This window comes from Echeneis naucrates, chromosome 6 (assembly GCF_900963305.1).
Source record: "Echeneis naucrates chromosome 6, fEcheNa1.1, whole genome shotgun sequence".
In the NCBI taxonomy this organism is placed as follows: domain Eukaryota; kingdom Metazoa; phylum Chordata; class Actinopteri; order Carangiformes; family Echeneidae; genus Echeneis; species Echeneis naucrates.
Window position 1 is genome coordinate 11245482 of NC_042516.1, and position 17016 is coordinate 11262497.

A 17016-nucleotide genomic window follows, 5' to 3' on the forward strand; every position below is an offset into this window, starting at 1 on the left:
ATGGCCGCCGTAGACCCATCGGAGTCTCCAAACATACCCAAATCCCCTGCGGAGGAGGGGGAAAGCTCTGGGCAGAGGACCGGAGCGGAGGAGCAGAGAGACGAAACAACACACGCTGAACCCGCGGAGAGCCCCGACCGGGAGCAGGGGGCAAGTGCTGGTAATGACGGCGGGTGCGCTGCCAGCCATTCTGGGGTTAGAGTCGCGTCCGGTGCCGGAGCCGGAGCCGGAGCCGACACAACAACAACATGTAGTCCGCCGGAGGACCTGACGCTGGCTGGAAAAATGGCCGAGGCTGCCGGCGGAGAGCAGCGGGCTTTCGACTGGTCCGAAACCGAAGATGACGATGAGGAGGCGAAAACACAGAGGGAGGAGGATGAGAAGTGTGGTATGCTAACGTTGTTCATGTATTTCACCGTTAGCTTTAGCTTCCAGGCTACTCTGGGTCGGAGCTCTCACTAAAGGTCCAGTACACCCTGTCAACTCTGCTAACCCTGTTCACCTGAGCACAGCCGAGCTAGCATCCTGCCAGGCGGACTGTTATCTGGACCTGAGCTGCTGTGCTGTGATAGTTGTGTGCAGTTTGTTTGGCTGTCAAAACATGCTGTTTACTGTTTGTTATTATAACTATCTAAGTTATTATAACACCATTCTGTGCTTCCTCTCCCTTTTCCAGATCCCAATGCTGTTGCAGAGAGTGCTGAGAAGGTGCAGCAGGACACAAATGCTGACAATAACATTGCTGCTGATGCCAAGGATGTTGTCAAAGAGGAAAACTCGGATCACAACAAAGGGACTGCTGAGAGGAAACTGGCTGAGGAGCTTGTGGGAAAGGTGGACAGTGTGGAGGATGCTGTTGAAGATGATGAAGAGGCAGGCCGAGGAGGGGATGCTGATTTGGCAGCTAAGCCTAAAAAGTGTCGCTTGGTGTGCAAAGAGTGCGGGAAGAGGTTCAACCGCCGGGAGACATTCAACCTGCACCGCCACTTTCACGCACATGAGGATGAGCTCATGCCCCTCACCTGTAAAGAATGCGGCCTTTCCTTTCAGCACCGCAGCAGCCTCATTAAGCACAGAAATGAACATAAGGAGAAGGAGGAGCAACTTGTTACTCCAAAGAAGGAGGTGCATGCAACGGAGGAACAGACTTTTGAATGTGCTGAATGTAGGAGGATTTTCTTTACAGTGGATAAGTTGAGGGACCACAACTGCAGCAATACAGTCGAAAAGCCTTACCACTGCCCCCTGTGCCGCCAAGAGTTCCAGTTTAAGGTGTCTGTCACAAAGCACATGATGACCCACTCCCAGGAGAGCATGTTTACATGCCATGAGTGCAATCAAACTTTCCCAAACACCATGGCCCTGCGCTATCACCAGCGATGTCACACCGCTCTCAAACCCTATGAATGCCCAGAGTGCGGCATGGTTTTCAAACACTACTCTGTCATGGAAGACCACCGCCGCAAACACTCAGACAACCCACGCTCTCACCTTTGCAACATTTGTGGGAAAACCTTCAAGTACAGTAGCCTCCTCCATCAGCATCAGTATCTCCACACGGGCCAAAAGCCCTTCCGCTGCCCTGAATGTGGTAAAAATTTTGCCTTCGCTCAGAACATGAAGGCGCATTGTCGCCAGCATAGACTGCGAGAAACCAACTCTTCCAGTGAGCAGCCATGCAAGCAGGCCCCTGTGCCTGGACAGGAGGCAGTTAGGGGGCTAGGGAAGGAGAACGCACACCAGCGTGAGGAACCCAAACGCACATTTAAATGCCCTCTTTGTCCCCAGACTTACTGTGTGCCAGCTCACTTGAGAACTCACATGCTCATTCATGAGGCTGAGTATGAGAAGCTGGAGAGGACACCTCGAATCCCACGGGAGATTAATAAGTACTGGGAAAAAGGACACTCCTGTCCACACTGTCCATGTGTTTATCGTGATGAGTCCAGTTTAAATGTACACTTGTTAAGCGTCCATAAGTCTGTAGCACAATATTTAGAAAAGGTGGCAACACCACCTAAAAAACAATGTAATGTGTTAAGTAGCGATAACGTGCAGGGGAAATGGAGAAACGACGGCACAAGTGTTAAGTCGTATAAGTGCTCTGAGTGTGGGAAAAATTTCCGCCATCGCTCAGTGTTAGAGCTGCATATGCGCATACATTCCAAGGACAAGCCTTACCAGTGCAAAGTGTGTGGCAAGGGCTTTAGATTCAGTAGCTACTTACAGCAACATCTCATAATTCACACAGGCAAGAAGCCATACAAATGTCCCGACTGTGGGAAGGACTTTGCCTTCCTGCAGAACATGAAAACGCACCAAAAGCTGCATCAAGAGAAACCATTCCGCTGCACCAGCTGCCGTAAAGGCTACAGCGATGAGACCCAACTGCAGCACCATATGCTGTCCCACAGTGGTGACAAACCTCACAAGTGTGAGCTGTGTGAGAAGAGTTTTGGATTGGCCTATCTGCTCCGTGATCACATGAACACTCACACAGGAGAGAGACCTCATCGCTGTGATGAGTGTCACAAAACTTTTTCCTGGTTTAGCAGCTTGTTGGTACACCAGAAAATTCACACACGCAAGCGCCAAGGTTTTAGCCAGTATAACTCTTTACCAATTGGTGCTAGGATGAGAGGCAGGGGCAGCAGGGGGAGACGAGGGGGGAGGCTTGTGTGGAGCTGGTCTAGACCATTGGGCTCAGCGATGATTAACGCTCAGCCATCTCCATTTCCAGTGTCTTCAATAAGAGAGACTGAGTTGCATAGAAGGGCAATACAGCCAGAGTCTTCCATGCTCTCATCTCGCATGGATTTACAGAGCAAGCAGCAGAAGGAGCCATGGATGTCCAAGCTGCACTCTCAACCAGTGCAGTGGAAGGTGGATGGTGGAGAAGTAATGCTTGTTCCATCATCACAGCAGGCACAGTTTGACAGCCTGCCACAGTCAGGCCTGCAGCAGCACCATCATACAGGTTCAGGCTGGGCAGACAGCCCATTGATAACACAATCAGGTCCCAACTCTGCTCAGACTTTAGAATCATCACACATGAAGGAGAGCACAGCTTCTATTGTCAGTTCTAATGCATCATCAGCACCAAAAAAATCCAGCCCATTGATAGTGAGTGAGCTGGAGCAACAGAGACAGGTTAAGCCTGCCACTTGGAATAATGCAACTACATCCACAGCACTAGCTTCCACAAGCTCACTGCAACATGATTTTTCTGTTCCGTCTGCCTACATTGATGGGGCAGCTTTGTGGAGCGTCAGACCTGCTCATCTTGCAATTTCACAGAGTTCTCCAAATAAGCTTGGTCAAGAGCTTCAGCTGCCAAGATGGCCAGACACCCCAGTGTCAACACAAAAGGAGCCATCCACAACACCTAAAAGAGAGGACGATAGAGTGTGGGACGTTAATAGTCCTCAAGTAATACCATCGACTGTTAGCCAGCCGGAGAAGCCTTGGAATGGCTGTGAGCCGCAGAAACAATGGGCTTCAGGCTTAGCAAGTGCATCCACCTCAGCTCAAATAGACCAACGCAGTGCTATGCCAATTTCAACTTCTGTGTCTCTTGGGGTAGGTAGCACCTTGTGGGATGCACAAAAACCACCTGGGATTCCAAAAACTGTAAACTCCCCTGAGAAATTAGTAAATAATCAAGATTTGAAGCTGCAGCCAAAGCAGGTTTCATCTGGCTGGGCCAGTGTACAGAGCCAGACAGCAACACAAAAGGTTCCCATCTCCATTCAATACGAGCCTCATCGGTTTGGCCAGGGGATGGGTACACCAGTATGGGGCTTCCAAAGTAATCCTAGTCCTCAGACACTGCTCACTGGGCAACTCAAACCAGGGAATGGACAGGAGCTGAAGCAGCAACCAATGGTAACGGGCACTCAAATAATCATCAATCAGCCTTCTCCCTTTTTCTCAGCTCCACTTGCTCCACTCCCTCCTCTTGCTTTGCCTGGTGCTCATCCTCTTCACTCTGTCACAGTTGGTGCACTTCCACGACCTCCACACCCAAATATATTTTTCACACCACAGGCAGTCATGAGCGAGAGGCCACACATGCCACAGACCCTGCCCCTACCTCAGCTCACCCCACAGACCGAACCTCACAAACTTGGATCTCGTTTGCCTTTTGCCCCAGAACGACTTCTCCAGTGCATGATATGTGGGTGCTCTCTTCCTCGAGAGCTTGATCTACAGATGCACTACTTGCAACATGCACAAGGGGAAATTTGACATTTTTACACTAGCAACAAACGCATAGAATTTTTGTCCAATGGAACCTCATTCATTTGTCCCTCAGTTGTTCCGTTAGACCAGCTGAGTGGGTGGGCATTAGAAACAAAAAGATAAAAGTGAAACTTATTTTAGTCTGCACACTTGAAGCACATTTTTTTTTTCAAATCAATCAGAGTTCTGCTTTGTATTGAAGTGTGTATATATGTGCCATTGAATCAGTTTTACTTTTCCTTAAATTATGCATTATCAGTTATCCAAATACTTATCTGGTTTAAATAACTTTTGAGGATTGCAGATGAATGAGATTCCATGACATTACATTCCACCTTTCATCTATTGCCAATGGCATTTAAGTTTAGATAGTATTAGTACTTTTATAGCTCGGATCACATGTCCTGAACCATTTGAACTGTGTTTCTTCATGTACAGTATACTGTGTGCCTTTTATGAGTACAGTCTGCATGTCTGCTGTCTTGGTATTCTAGGCCTAGTTTGTGCTTAAGGTAGACTCAACAATGTGACCTCACTCCCAAAACACAGAGCAACTCTTTCTAAGATACTGTAAAGAAATGTAACTTTTTGGTTTTTGAGCAGGGAAGGGAGTTTGGGGAAGCAGATGTAGTGCTTACAGATTACATGTGTCTCAATATAAAACGAGAATCCGACAACAATATTATCCTGTCAGGAACCTAAGGTCGTTCCACAGTTAGTTATTTTGTGTAAATGTAATTATTGGGAAGCCAACGGAAAGTCACATCACTACACCAATTATATCTGACTCTATTGCCAAATAGAGAATTTTGTAATAAATTCAATTTGGATAAAAGAATGTTTTGTCATTTATATTTTGTTAAATGGCAAAAACATGAAAATGATTGTCAAAAATGTATGTTTTGCTCTGATCTATCCAGTTAAATGCAAAAAAATGTTGCAATGTTTCAAGACTGAACATATGTGATCACTTAAATTACAATAAAGCTAATCTGGTTGTTAGTGCTGAGCATCTACTGTAAACATATGAGTGCCATACAATGTGTGTCTCTTAACAGAATTACCATTCAGATTAGAATGTACCCATATTTATAAAAAATGCCACTTTTGAGTGCAATCCAATGTATTATTTGTGAATAGTGAATGATTTCATTCTACAACTGTAATTTTCGATAAATACAGAATCCTCTCGTCTGTTAATAATATGGGCATTTGAGAAGATTAAATGACTGAAAATCTTCATTACTACTGTAAATCAAACACAAGGTGAATTTGCTCAAGAAGAAAAAAATGTTACTGTGCGTTTGAAAAGTTTGCGTCTTGACATAAAAGCGTGCCCTTCTACCTCTATCTACTGTTTTAGCATGGAAAGAAATAGTAATTTCCCATGATGTCTATATATTGGGTGAAATAAAACTTGCCTTTGTTTATTATGTTGTGCTGTACAGTACTTAATAAGTTGTACTGTCCTTGTTAAGCCTAATTTGTAGGACATGAGCTTTATATGTACCAAAACAAAGCATTGAAAGAAAATGAGTTTATGATATGATTATACTATTCAGGGTGCTCCTGCAAGTGTGAAATGAATTTGGCTGCGGGAAATCAAAAACAAAGGAAACAAATATTGACCTAGTTAATTTCAACATGTTTTCTGAAATGCCGTTTGATTTTAACAAATATTCCTCACCAAAGACCTCAGTTTCATTGATATGGTAAATTGACTAAATTCTGAAATCTATCAGTATGAACTAGTAGCTAAAATAATGAAGCTGTAGTCAAATACTTGAATATTATAGCGATGTAAATAGCCTAACTGGTTAATTAATTAAAACTATTTTTTGCTGTGAAAGAACGAATTAAAATTTCATTTGGAAAATAGTCCTTTAATTGAATAAATGAATATATGTATGCATGTAATAAATATATAATATATGTAAAAAAATATAAATAACTATCATAACAAAATCAGAAAGGCTGATTGAATTGTTTAGAGGCTGCCTGCTGCATAAATTTCATTTTTAATAATCCTTCAAAGAGTAAACTGCGGAAGTGATGCATGTGGTGTCGTTCGGAGGAATCAAAACAGAAGAAGAAGAGTCCACTTCCGCTCAGAGGCGCTCGTCCCCAGTGCAGGTGTGTGAGCAGTACGGCTAACTGAGCTCTTCCTCCTCACACACATCGATGTAAACTCGGAAAGAAGCTGATCCGGGTCCGGCTGGAGAAGCAGACCCGCTCTCATCGTCCTCACTGCCTTCCGCTGAGGCTTTACGTCGATAAGGGAAACTCCAACAACCGCGGCGTTGCTAGGCTAACGAGGACTACCTTGACAAAGCTAGCGCCACCAACCAGCCACGCCAAGATGGACGGAGGCGCTCCCGCTGCTATCACAGAGGACGGGGCTGGGCAGAGACCCCTCCGTGGACACCCGGCAGCAGAGGACACCGACGGTCCGTCGGCCGAGGACCCACCGACTGACCGTAAGTATCCGGTAGCGGCCATTTTACTGCTAATTGTTCGCGCCGGTGTTATGACCTCCGATACTAACCTCAGTTTAGAAACATGGGACGAAAACAGCTACGTTTTTCTGCGGCAGACAATTTAGCATAAACTGCATTGACTTTCCCTGTTGTGTAGTTTTTTTCGCCTTTTCCTGTTTACTTATTGCCCTGCATTTAGTCAGCAGGCAAAGCGGATTTCCTCCAGGTGTTGACCATGTTTATAGGTTGGATTTCTAGCGAGCATGTTGGCAGATAATTGTGATATTGGGCTGCACAGGAGCAGGATCCATACCATAGATCCATTACACGCTGCGTACTCTTTTAACGTTGGGGCTAAGATCTACTCTTTCTGAGTCGAGTTAGAGAAACTATACAGATGAAACGAATCATTTGGGAAAGTGAATATTGCCTTTTTCTATTTGTTGACATTTTACATCAAGTAGTTCAAGCGCTGTGGTGCTATCCACTGTGCTAAAATAATGCTCATCATGCAGTTCACTTGGCGTGATCATCACTGTATGAATGTATGTATGTTTGTATGTAGGCCCTGGCTACCCCTCGTCTTATTCTCTCTCCTGGTATGTACTTTGACAGGTAGATACTTTATTGGTCCTTCTACAGGAAATTACTTCGTTGCAACAGCTAAATGATAAACAACTACACGCATTTACAATTTTGCACCTGTCTAACATGGCAAAATGTGTATCTATAATTGTCCTCTTAAAAAAAATAGCTAAAATTGCACGAATAACAATGGAGAGGTATACATGTGTACAAAAAGTATCAATGCACTGCAATAAATTTAGATAGCAGCATAGTACAGTCTGATAGCAGCTGGACGGGAAGACTTCCTGCTGTTGTCAGTCCTGCACCGCAGTGCTGTCACCCTTTGCTTGATATTTTGTTGGTATTAGCCGTTGAGCCACAACCAAACTTCACCAACAGTACTTTAGCTGCAAATGAAGATACAGACTAGCAGTTTGTCTTAACTTCTGCCTTAACTTTGGCACTTTGTAGTAGAAAATCTACTTGTTTTTCTTCCTTTAGCTCACATTTTTTGAATAGTAATTAATGTTACATGGTTTAAGATTCCTGTTTGTATTTGCCTGTTAAAGATGTGTTATAAGTATGTAATAAGTAATGGTAGTATGTTTGGTCATATAACTGCTTGAAGATGATTGTGTTCTAAATTGTCTTAAATTACATTTTGTCTTTATTTTATCTGAAGTCTTTATTTAATTGGCCATAATGTCTGCAATTGAGGGAGTAGATTCACTGCATACATTTTGCATCTCAAAATTCCATAGATATTGAATTTAGAACGTAATTGAAATTGTGCGAGTACGCTCACATCTTTACCAATGCTTACAGCACATTTATTAAAAACTCAACGATAAAGATTTTTTATGCTTACTTTTATTAATCATCAGTCTTTCTAGATCTGAAGGTTATTACTATGCTCTTCTATCAATAATAAATAATTTCTAATTCACATATGGCTGTTTTAAACTATAGATTTCATCTATTAAAATGACTTTACTTGTCTATTTCAACTTTGATCAACAAAAGGTCTCTTAATAATTTTTCCATTCGGAAGTTAGGCCAGGTTGGTTATAATAACCCAATTTACTGTTGCAAAGGCATGGCTTTAAGTAATCTCTAACCTTTAACCCTATTTTGCAGCAGCACTGCTTGACAAGTCTATTTAAGCTGTTACGAGGCTCAGTATACAACTTTTTTTTTTTTTTTGTGAAATTAATATATTTACATCATCAAATCTTTGTTTCTTTGGAAAATCTTATTGTTTTATCATACTGTAAAGTCAAATCAACTTGAAAATAAAGACAATTTTTGCATCCATTGTGGTTTTTTTTTTTTCCCCCCTGTTCTTTATTGTTTCTTTTTCTTTATTTTCCCCCCTTTCTTTATATCTTTCCCTCTTACTCTGGAAACAGGAGTGGCTTTGACCTCCTATTTTCCCCTTTCTATTTCTAGGGGTTGGGGTTTTCTGCTGTCAGGATTGTGGAGAAGCTTTCAGAGAGGAGGCAGTCTACTTGGAGCATCGCCAACAGCACCTACAAGAAAATGTGCATTTGGGTGACCAGTTGGATGGCCTACATGATGCAAAAAAGGACAGAGAAACAGTAAATTTTTGTACTTTATGTTCACTCTCATTTTCTGAACTGAGTGACTTCCTCTTGCACATGCAGATGAACCACAGCCAAACCTCCAAAAAGGGGTCTGGTATTCACATGAACTCTGGAATAACCAAGCAGCAAACCTACGAATGTCAAGACTGCGGGAAATGTTATGGTGTTATTGGACACTTTCTCAACCATCAGCGCTCACACAGACAAGCCTCTAAATCTGTATTTCATGACCTTGAACATTTGAAAAAGAAGTCGTTTCAGTGCGAGTCTTGTGGGCGAAATTATTCTCGTGCTTCAGCTCTTGATGCGCACCGTCGTTGTCATGAGGAAAAGTTAGTTAAGTCACGAAACAGGAGTTCAGGAGATTCCTTTCACACTGAAGATTCAGTTGTTGAAAAGCCCAGTGAGGGAGATAATACTTCTGAAAAACCTTTTAAATGTTCATGTGGTAAAGCCTTTTCTGCTCTGTTGCGCCTGAAAACACATCAGCGATTTAGCCGCAACAGTCAGTGCACTCCAGAAGAAATGAAAGAAAAGCCAAAGAAAAACTGGAGTAAGTTTCACTGTAAAGAATGTAAAAAGTCTTTCAATGGCCATATTGCCCTTTTCAACCATCAACGATGGCATGCAAATCACTCAGATGACTCCGCAAAAAGATTCCCATGTGAGGAATGTGGAAAAGTATTCATGACGTTAACATTTTACTACAGGCATCAGCGCATGGCACACAGTGATGAGACCCCAGCAAAGTCATTTCTTCATCAAGTGTGTCAGCTCCAGAAGAAGGCATTTGAATGTAAGGATTGTGGGCTGAAGTTTTCGAGGGAATCAGCACTTCACTCCCACCAGCTTCATCACACAGATGTTTTCAGAGAAACAGAGAAGGAGGCTCAGGTGGCCACATCTCTACCTCAACAAAAACGTTTGGAAAGTGAAAGAAAAGAGACTGATCATTTGGAGGAAAATGTGGAATTGGAGAGAGCGTTTCCTACCAATTCTATTGGGGAAGACATGCGCATAAATGAGACTGAAGAAGACTTGGAGAGTTATGAACCCGGGGACTTCAATGTTCAAGTGATCAGTGCGAGTGAATCTGAGGATGAGTCCACCCAAGACCCGAATCCTGATCTTGAGCTTCTGTGTGAATCAGATCAGGAAGTAAGAGACGATGGTGACACTGAAGTTTCCCACGGTAGTCTTGTTTCCAAGCCGGAGATGGACTTGAAGATTGTGCAAATTGACTTTGAGCAGGATGAAGAGCTGTGTGCACAGATAGCGAGGGAGACGGATAACGAAACCATAGAGGAAAGATTTGATTGTCCAGAGTGCTACCGTTGGTTTTCTAGTGCTTCATCACTGCGTGTCCACAGAATGTGGCATGGTGTTCATAAGAGAAGACAACAGTCTCAAGGTCAGTCAGTAGCAGTTTACACATGCGACATATGTGGGCATGAATCCAGTGGCTATACAGCACATTGCAGTCATATGCAGCAACACAAAGCTGAAAACCCAAGCATTAATGCATTAAACCATACAGAGGGATTAGAGAAGAAAAGCTTGACTTGCAGTGAATGTGGTAAATGTTTTTCACGTTTGTCTGCTTTAGTCTCTCATCAGTTACGTCATCCCAAAAGGAAAAAATTCCAATGCCCAGACTGCACGATGTCTTATTTGCATGCGACTAGTTTGTTTAATCATATGAAAAACTGCTCTGCGCACAAGAAAGAGAATATTTCAGGCCCCAAGAAAGAATACAATCCAAAGAAAACCCTTTTAGGCCCAAAGATTTATCACTGCGAGCTGTGTGGGAAGGGTTTTTGGTCTTTAGGAGCTTACTCCCACCACAAGCAAAATCAGACAGAGTGTTCAGATTTAAGGCTAAGAAAAGGTCTTGCAGGATCTGTGCACTCTGGTAATGGACACTCGCGCTCCAGTATTAAGGTTGCATGCCCAGTATGTGGGAGAACATTTCGCCACAAGGGTATCATGGCATTGCACATGCGAAAACATGAAAATGGAAACCATGTATGCGAACTCTGCAACAGGTCGTTCCGTCTTTTTTCCAGCCTTATAAGACACCAGGTTGTCCATAATGACCAGTTACTCCCACCGCCCATCAAGTCTTTTCAGCATCAGGTGGAGCAGTTGAAAAAAAACACATACAGCTGTCCTGACTGTGGGAAGCTGTTTTCCCGGGCAAAAGCACTTCAGTTTCATATGAAAAGCCACGGTTATGAGACTGGGCACTTGCCATCATCACCCAAATCTACTGTCATGCTAGAAGATCTTCAGTGTGCCACATGCCTTGCTCATTTCAGCAACAAGGCCTCATTACGAGCTCATCAAAAACTTTGCATGAAGAGAGACAGTCAAGCAGTTGATTGTAAGGCGGCGCCTGCCGAAATCACTGACACTGTGAAATTACACAAGGATGGTATGGATATCAGTACGCAGGAAAAGTCCGACCACTTAATTACTGCTCAAGAAATAAACAAAATGGACATTGGGGAGCTGAAGACAGAAGCTGAAACTGATATAACAGATTTAAAATACAAATGCAATAAGTGTGACAGAAGCTTTTCAGTGGTTGGAGCTTTGAATTTTCATAAAAGAATTCACACTGAGGCTAACAAATCTGTTACAAAAGCAAAATTGTCCATGCCAGTAATGCTAAAGAAACCTAAACAGGTAGAGCCAAGTAAAGGGCTGTTTCACTGCTCAGAGTGTGGGAGGCGTTTCATGTCCAACTCAGCCCTTGGCTCGCACAAACGATGGCACAAGGAAGGGACGTTTTCACGGTCCTCGCTAAAAGATGGTGATTTAAAATCTGTTAGCCACAAGATGGAGGATGGACCTTTTCAGTGCAACATGTGTGGCAAGCAATTTTTTAACCATTGTGTTCTCCAGCGCCACCAGATGTTTAACCCTCAGTGTCAAACCAAAACTGAGTCAGCAACTCATTCACGTCAAAAGGTGGCCAACAACAGCACCCAGGCTGAGAAGTATTCATGTTCTGAATGTAAAAAAAGTTTTTCAAAAGTCCTCCTTCTGGCTACTCACTATGAAAATGAGCATGGTAAAACAAGGGATCGTCAAGGAGATGAACTGGTCTCAGTAGACCATGTCCCAGAACAGATCGATGTTAGTCTCAACAGGGGTGAATTCAGTTTATCAACTATGAGCGGAAAAGTTCACCAGTGTCCCGAATGCTCTATGATCTTTGCTAAAGCAAGGGGTCTACGTGCCCACAAATGGCAGGTGCACTCAAACAGCAAAAATAAGGGTCGTTTTAGGACAAAAAAGTCTATTGCCATGAGCAGTGAATTCAGAAATACAAAAGGTTCGCTTGCTGCAGGCAGCACTATGGTGACAAACAGTTATCTTGTAAAGAAAACCAGCCCTGTTGACAGACCTGCTCCCTCCCCTGTCAAACACATCTCATGCCTTGACTGTGGAAAACTGTGCAGTTCTGCCAGAGCTCTTCTTGACCATAAGAAAGTGTGCCTGGGGGTAAAGCAGGAAGCCACAGTGGAGATCCAGGCTCATGAAGCCACAGCTGAGGTTTCAGTGCCCCTCAGCCGCCTGTCAGAGCATACAGTGAAATGCCTCTTCAAGTGTGATAAGTGTGGAAAGGCATTCCAAACAGAGGAGCAATTATCCACCCACAAGACCAAGGCAAAGAGCCGGCCTTATTGTTGTGCTTTGTGCTGCCATGGCTTTTGGACTGAGAATCAGCTGCAGCAACACCTTGCCTGGCATGACGAAGTCCGCTGTCGTCTCCCAAATGAGGTACGCTATAGGCTGTGTGCTGCTATGACCTCCAAGTCTCTAAAAGTCAGCATTCCTTCTCCTGATAACAGTGGGCTCTCCTTTCCATCGTTTACACCGACCCAACCTGCGCTTTCCTCAGACATCCAGTCTCAGAGTAGCCATAAGTGCCAGCATTGTGGCAAAGCCTTTCTTTCACCAACTGCATTAGAAAAGCATGAAACCCAGCACTGTAACACAGCCTCGTATCATTGCTCAGTTTGCCCCAGGACCTTCAGTGAAATACAGGACCTTATTGATCATCACCAGGAATGTATTGGTGATTACAAAGGGCAGAGTGATGCTCCCGCCGCTGTCTCATCAGGAGATGCAAATAGCCTTACTTGCCTTGAATGTGGAACTACTTTTTGTCAAGAAACTGATTTGCACCAGCACTATATTGAACATGCCAATGGAGTGTTTGAGTTAAAACTGTAAAAAGCTGGAAAGACACTGTAGATTGTGGGTTTTTGTTTTACTTTAAAGCATTGCCAAGTGTGTTGTGTTTGTAAAACATGCTTTCCTTAATTGTTCCTGTGTTGAGTTTTTTTTATATTTAAAAAGAAGTTCCTTAGTTTATTTTCCTGTTGCTCGACTTTCATTTACACTGGACTAGTATACGTACAAATGTGAAAGAATAAGCTTTTTCATGAACTTGTGACTTTACAAGTGCATAGCTCCGAGCCACTGTATGATCTGATGGTTACTGAGAAAACCTGTCATGAATGTCAGGTAACCCCCCTCGTTAATATCTTTTTGAACACTGGCTGAAGTGTTGAAGTTCAAAACGTCTACACACACACACACACACACACACACAAAAAGAAAGAGAAAAAAAAAAAAAAGATTTGCATGCAGGTCTGTCCAGAAATATTAAGGGATGTTGGCACAAATTATTGAAAAGTTTATCAAGTTATGAAGAAACCTAAATAATTCTGGGAAAGAATACTTAATAATTTTCCTGCTGTCATTTTGGATGTTTAAGATTTGATTGAATACAATACTAACTGCATATTTAAGAGAGATTAATTTGTAGGAAACTCAATGCACTGTGTGAATATAAATATCTACAATATTGAACATTACAGCTAGTTAACACCATAATACAAATTTCATAGTCAGTTAATTGTACATTATGTACAACATAGTTTGTATGATTCATTTATAAGTTCCATTGTCTTTTCCTTAGTCAGTATTTTGTTATGTTGTGGAAATCTGATTCATAGCCTAAACTAAAATAGAGTTTATGTTCATGTAGAATGCTTAGTTTACTGCACCACTTCTATAATGGAAGAATTACATGTATTGTATAAGAGGCATTACTTTGTTATTAAATTATGAAAAGCTTGTTTTTTTTCCCCCTAGATGACCAATATACCTTTGACTTCTTGTTTAACTTGCTGTTTTGGGAACAAAAAGAAAATGTTCACTAAAATTCAAATAAACAGATACATTTTCTTGTGATCCAATCGTCATTAATTATTCAGCAGTTTAGTTCTAGTGTTTGTTGAATTTGTTTTATTAATATTTCTACTTCAATCAATTGTACTTCTTCTAACTAGTTAAGTATCTGTGAAACATGCTACCAGAACAGCTTAAAATTTCTACCAAATCTAATTATCAGGTAAAAATCCTTTGGTTTTGGACCATGAGTTAGAAAGACATTTCATGGCATTGGTCTCTGCGCATCCCTCACCATTTTATGATTTTAATTTTTATTCATTTTTTTGTATGGCCTCTAATCGTGATATTCTATTCTAACATATAATAATTCCATTTTGTAATAGTGTTTGTTTAAAGCTGTATAGCTAATGTAGTCCATTCTACAGAGAAGCTTTAAATCAAATCAAATTTATTTGTATAGCGCCAAATCATAACAAAGTTACATCAAGGCACTTTACATATAGAGCAGGTCTAGACCAAACTCTTTATAAATGTATTTAAAGAGACCCAACAGATCCCCCGATGAGCAAGCACTTGGCAACAGTGGCAAGGAAAAACTTCCTTTAAGAGGCAGAAACCTTGAGCAGGCCGAGGGGGGGGCGGCCATCTGCCTCGACGGGTTGGTTTAACAGGATTATTTTAGCGTCCGTAGCTCCATATTTAGGTCACAAATAACCAGCTGCAGACATGGCCAGCAGTGTTTGATAGAAATGTTCAAATCTGCCACACTCTGAAATTTAATTGTGTTTATGAAGAGAGTTAAGATGGTCTGATCAGGCGAGATGAAGATGAGAGCCACCATTCAAGCTTGTAAGTTTTGTTTTACCAGCTGCAATTAATAATTACCTAGTAATTATCAGGCTTTTTCTGCAGCTGCAAAATATCAGCTGGAACATTAGTCATTTGTCCCATGTGATTAACAAAATCAGATGCTATTTGATCTTAACTTGTAAACTCAAAGCTCTTTTTCTTTCTTCTTGCAGCTCAACAGTGCAGCATTGTGTGTAAGGATTGTGGACTGAGGTTTACACACTGGCAAGTCTTCAAGACTCACCTGCATCAGCATGCCATGGAGGAGGAGGAGGAGGAGGAAGACAATCGGATGGGAGGCAACAAGAATTCTGCAGCAGAACCTAACCATGTGCAAGAAGATGGAGAAAAAGACAAGGTTGTTTCTGTCGATGGATGTGACACAAGCAGTTCATCGAAAACGAATCCCTCAGATACAATAGAAAGTATCTCAATGAAGAAACCTCAGAGGGGTTATAGTTGCCAGGTCTGCGGGAAGCTTTATACGTACCTGTCCTCTTTCCAGAAACACCAAGAGTTGCATGAAAGGCGTCCCTCCATGACAGAAGACCAAAGTGTGGAGAATTTGAATAAATATGAGTGTCCAGACTGTGGGGTGTCGTTCATCAGGCGAACACGGCTACTTAGTCACATGAGAGTTCACAGGTCATCCAGAAAACAAAAACCAAAACCACCTAGATGTGATCAGTGCAACAAAGACTTCACCTCTACAAAGTCGTGGATGAATCATAACGAGATGCACAAAGAGAAAACGTTTTGGTGCTTAAGTTGTGCCAAAGGCTTCAGAGATGACGTTTCATTAGATAAACACCTGCAGAATCACAGTCTGAAGCAACATAAGTGCAGCATCTGCCAGAAGCGTTTTCAAACGGCTGGGCAGCTCATAAGCCACTACAACACCCACACTGGAGCAAAGCCTTACCAGTGCTCATTCTGTGGGAAGAACTTTTCTGATGCTGTAAATCTAATCATACACAGGGAGAGGCATCTTAGCATTTCTTCAAAGAATTTAGGGATTTTCTCAACTAAGCAAGTGTTTAGAAAAAGTGTTGAAGAGGAGCTGGAAATGGGTGGGAACAAGGAGGAGCCGCTAGAAATTGAAATAGGAAAGAAAATTGCAAGAGTCGAAAATCAGGAAAATCCTGCATCTGGCAGTAATTTAAACCCTGATGATTCAGATTGTGGTGAGCCTATACATCGAATTACTGGCATGAGTAGCTCTAATCCACTTGATGAGTCGAAATTGGAAACTGTACGACAACAAGCAGAACGGGACCAGGACCAGAGGAAGCATAAATACTGGGAATGGGAGTGTTTTGAATGTGATATGGGATTTGATGATCTAGCAAAGCTCCATTTACATTATATACAACATGCTACTGGGGAGGTGCCTTTTCTACAGGATAATATTGAGTAATGAAGGCTCACAGAGGAGTTTATTTTCTCATCCTGGTTTTTAAAGGCCCCAGTAGTACTGACACAATGTGGGGCAGTGAAAAGCCTGTATCCTCTTTATTTTCTTCCTTTTTGTACTTTCCAAACGTTAAGAATTGTTTTGGTAAATGGAATAGGATTAGTAGAATTTTTCACTTTCAGTCCCTGTTTCACAACATTATGGGTAATTACTTGGAGAGAATATATTGAGTATCTACAGGCTCAGAAGTATCAACAGTCTAATGCTACAAGATTTCACTGCATGTTTTTTCTGTATGAGTTTCATAACTGAATTTAGATCAAAACTGTTGCAAATGTGGTCATAACCCAAGTGGAAAATGAGAGTAAATGAAAAATGCAAATAAAGCTACCTCATTGTACTATCAATAAGATGAAATGCATTCAAAATGTTTTTTTTTTCTTTCTTTCATTTTTTCTTGTACAAAACATGTACTTTGGATTGCTACACATTTGGACTTGTACACAGATAAGTAAAAAAAAAACTCAAATTTTTTTTTGACATTATTGTTGTAACAGGAGTAACTTGAATTAATGTTAGTGTAAGATGCTTGTTTTGTAAATATGTCATTGTAAAAAAGTTTAAATTTTATTTAAATAGTACAAAATTGGAA

At 41.9% G+C, this 17016-nt stretch overlaps 2 protein-coding genes across 5 annotated transcripts; both read left to right on the forward strand.

The window, feature by feature from the left end:
• Positions 1-5252, forward strand: LOC115045021 (uncharacterized). 2 transcript variants are annotated; one of them, XM_029504474.1, is made up of 3 exons: positions 1-388; positions 677-3885; positions 4048-5252. In XM_029504474.1, exons 1-3 carry the CDS (start codon positions 1-3, stop codon positions 4246-4248), a joined length of 3798 nt encoding a protein of 1265 aa, XP_029360334.1. In that variant the 3' UTR covers positions 4249-5252. The 2 variants fall into 2 exon arrangements, with proteins under 2 accessions (XP_029360334.1, XP_029360333.1); XM_029504473.1 differs by having other exon boundaries at positions 677-5252.
• Positions 5253-6350: 1098 nt separating this feature from the next.
• Positions 6351-16776, forward strand: LOC115045528 (zinc finger protein 16). Of its 3 annotated transcripts, XM_029505266.1 has the most exons (3): positions 6351-6719; positions 8736-10301; positions 15124-16776. In XM_029505266.1, exons 1-3 carry the CDS (start codon positions 6602-6604, stop codon positions 16365-16367), a joined length of 2928 nt encoding a protein of 975 aa, XP_029361126.1. In that variant the 5' UTR covers positions 6351-6601; the 3' UTR covers positions 16368-16776. The 3 variants fall into 3 exon arrangements, with proteins under 3 accessions (XP_029361126.1, XP_029361127.1, XP_029361124.1); XM_029505267.1 differs by lacking the exon at positions 8736-10301; XM_029505264.1 differs by lacking the exon at positions 15124-16776 and having other exon boundaries at positions 8736-13593.
• The last annotated feature ends 240 nt before the right edge of the window (positions 16777-17016 follow it).

Excerpts from the sequence above, each read along its gene's own strand:
- LOC115045021 (XM_029504473.1), top strand. The coding sequence starts at position 1 with ATGGCCGCCGTAGACCCATCGGAGTCTCCAAACATACCCAAATCCCCT. Across the intron at positions 389-676 it reads GGAGGAGGATGAGAAGTGTG|ATCCCAATGCTGTTGCAGAG; the intron begins GTATGCTAACGT and ends TCCCTTTTCCAG.
- LOC115045528 (XM_029505264.1), top strand. The coding sequence starts at position 6,602 with ATGGACGGAGGCGCTCCCGCTGCTATCACAGAGGACGGGGCTGGGCAG. Across the intron at positions 6,720-8,735 it reads CGAGGACCCACCGACTGACC|GGGTTGGGGTTTTCTGCTGT; the intron begins GTAAGTATCCGG and ends TTCTATTTCTAG.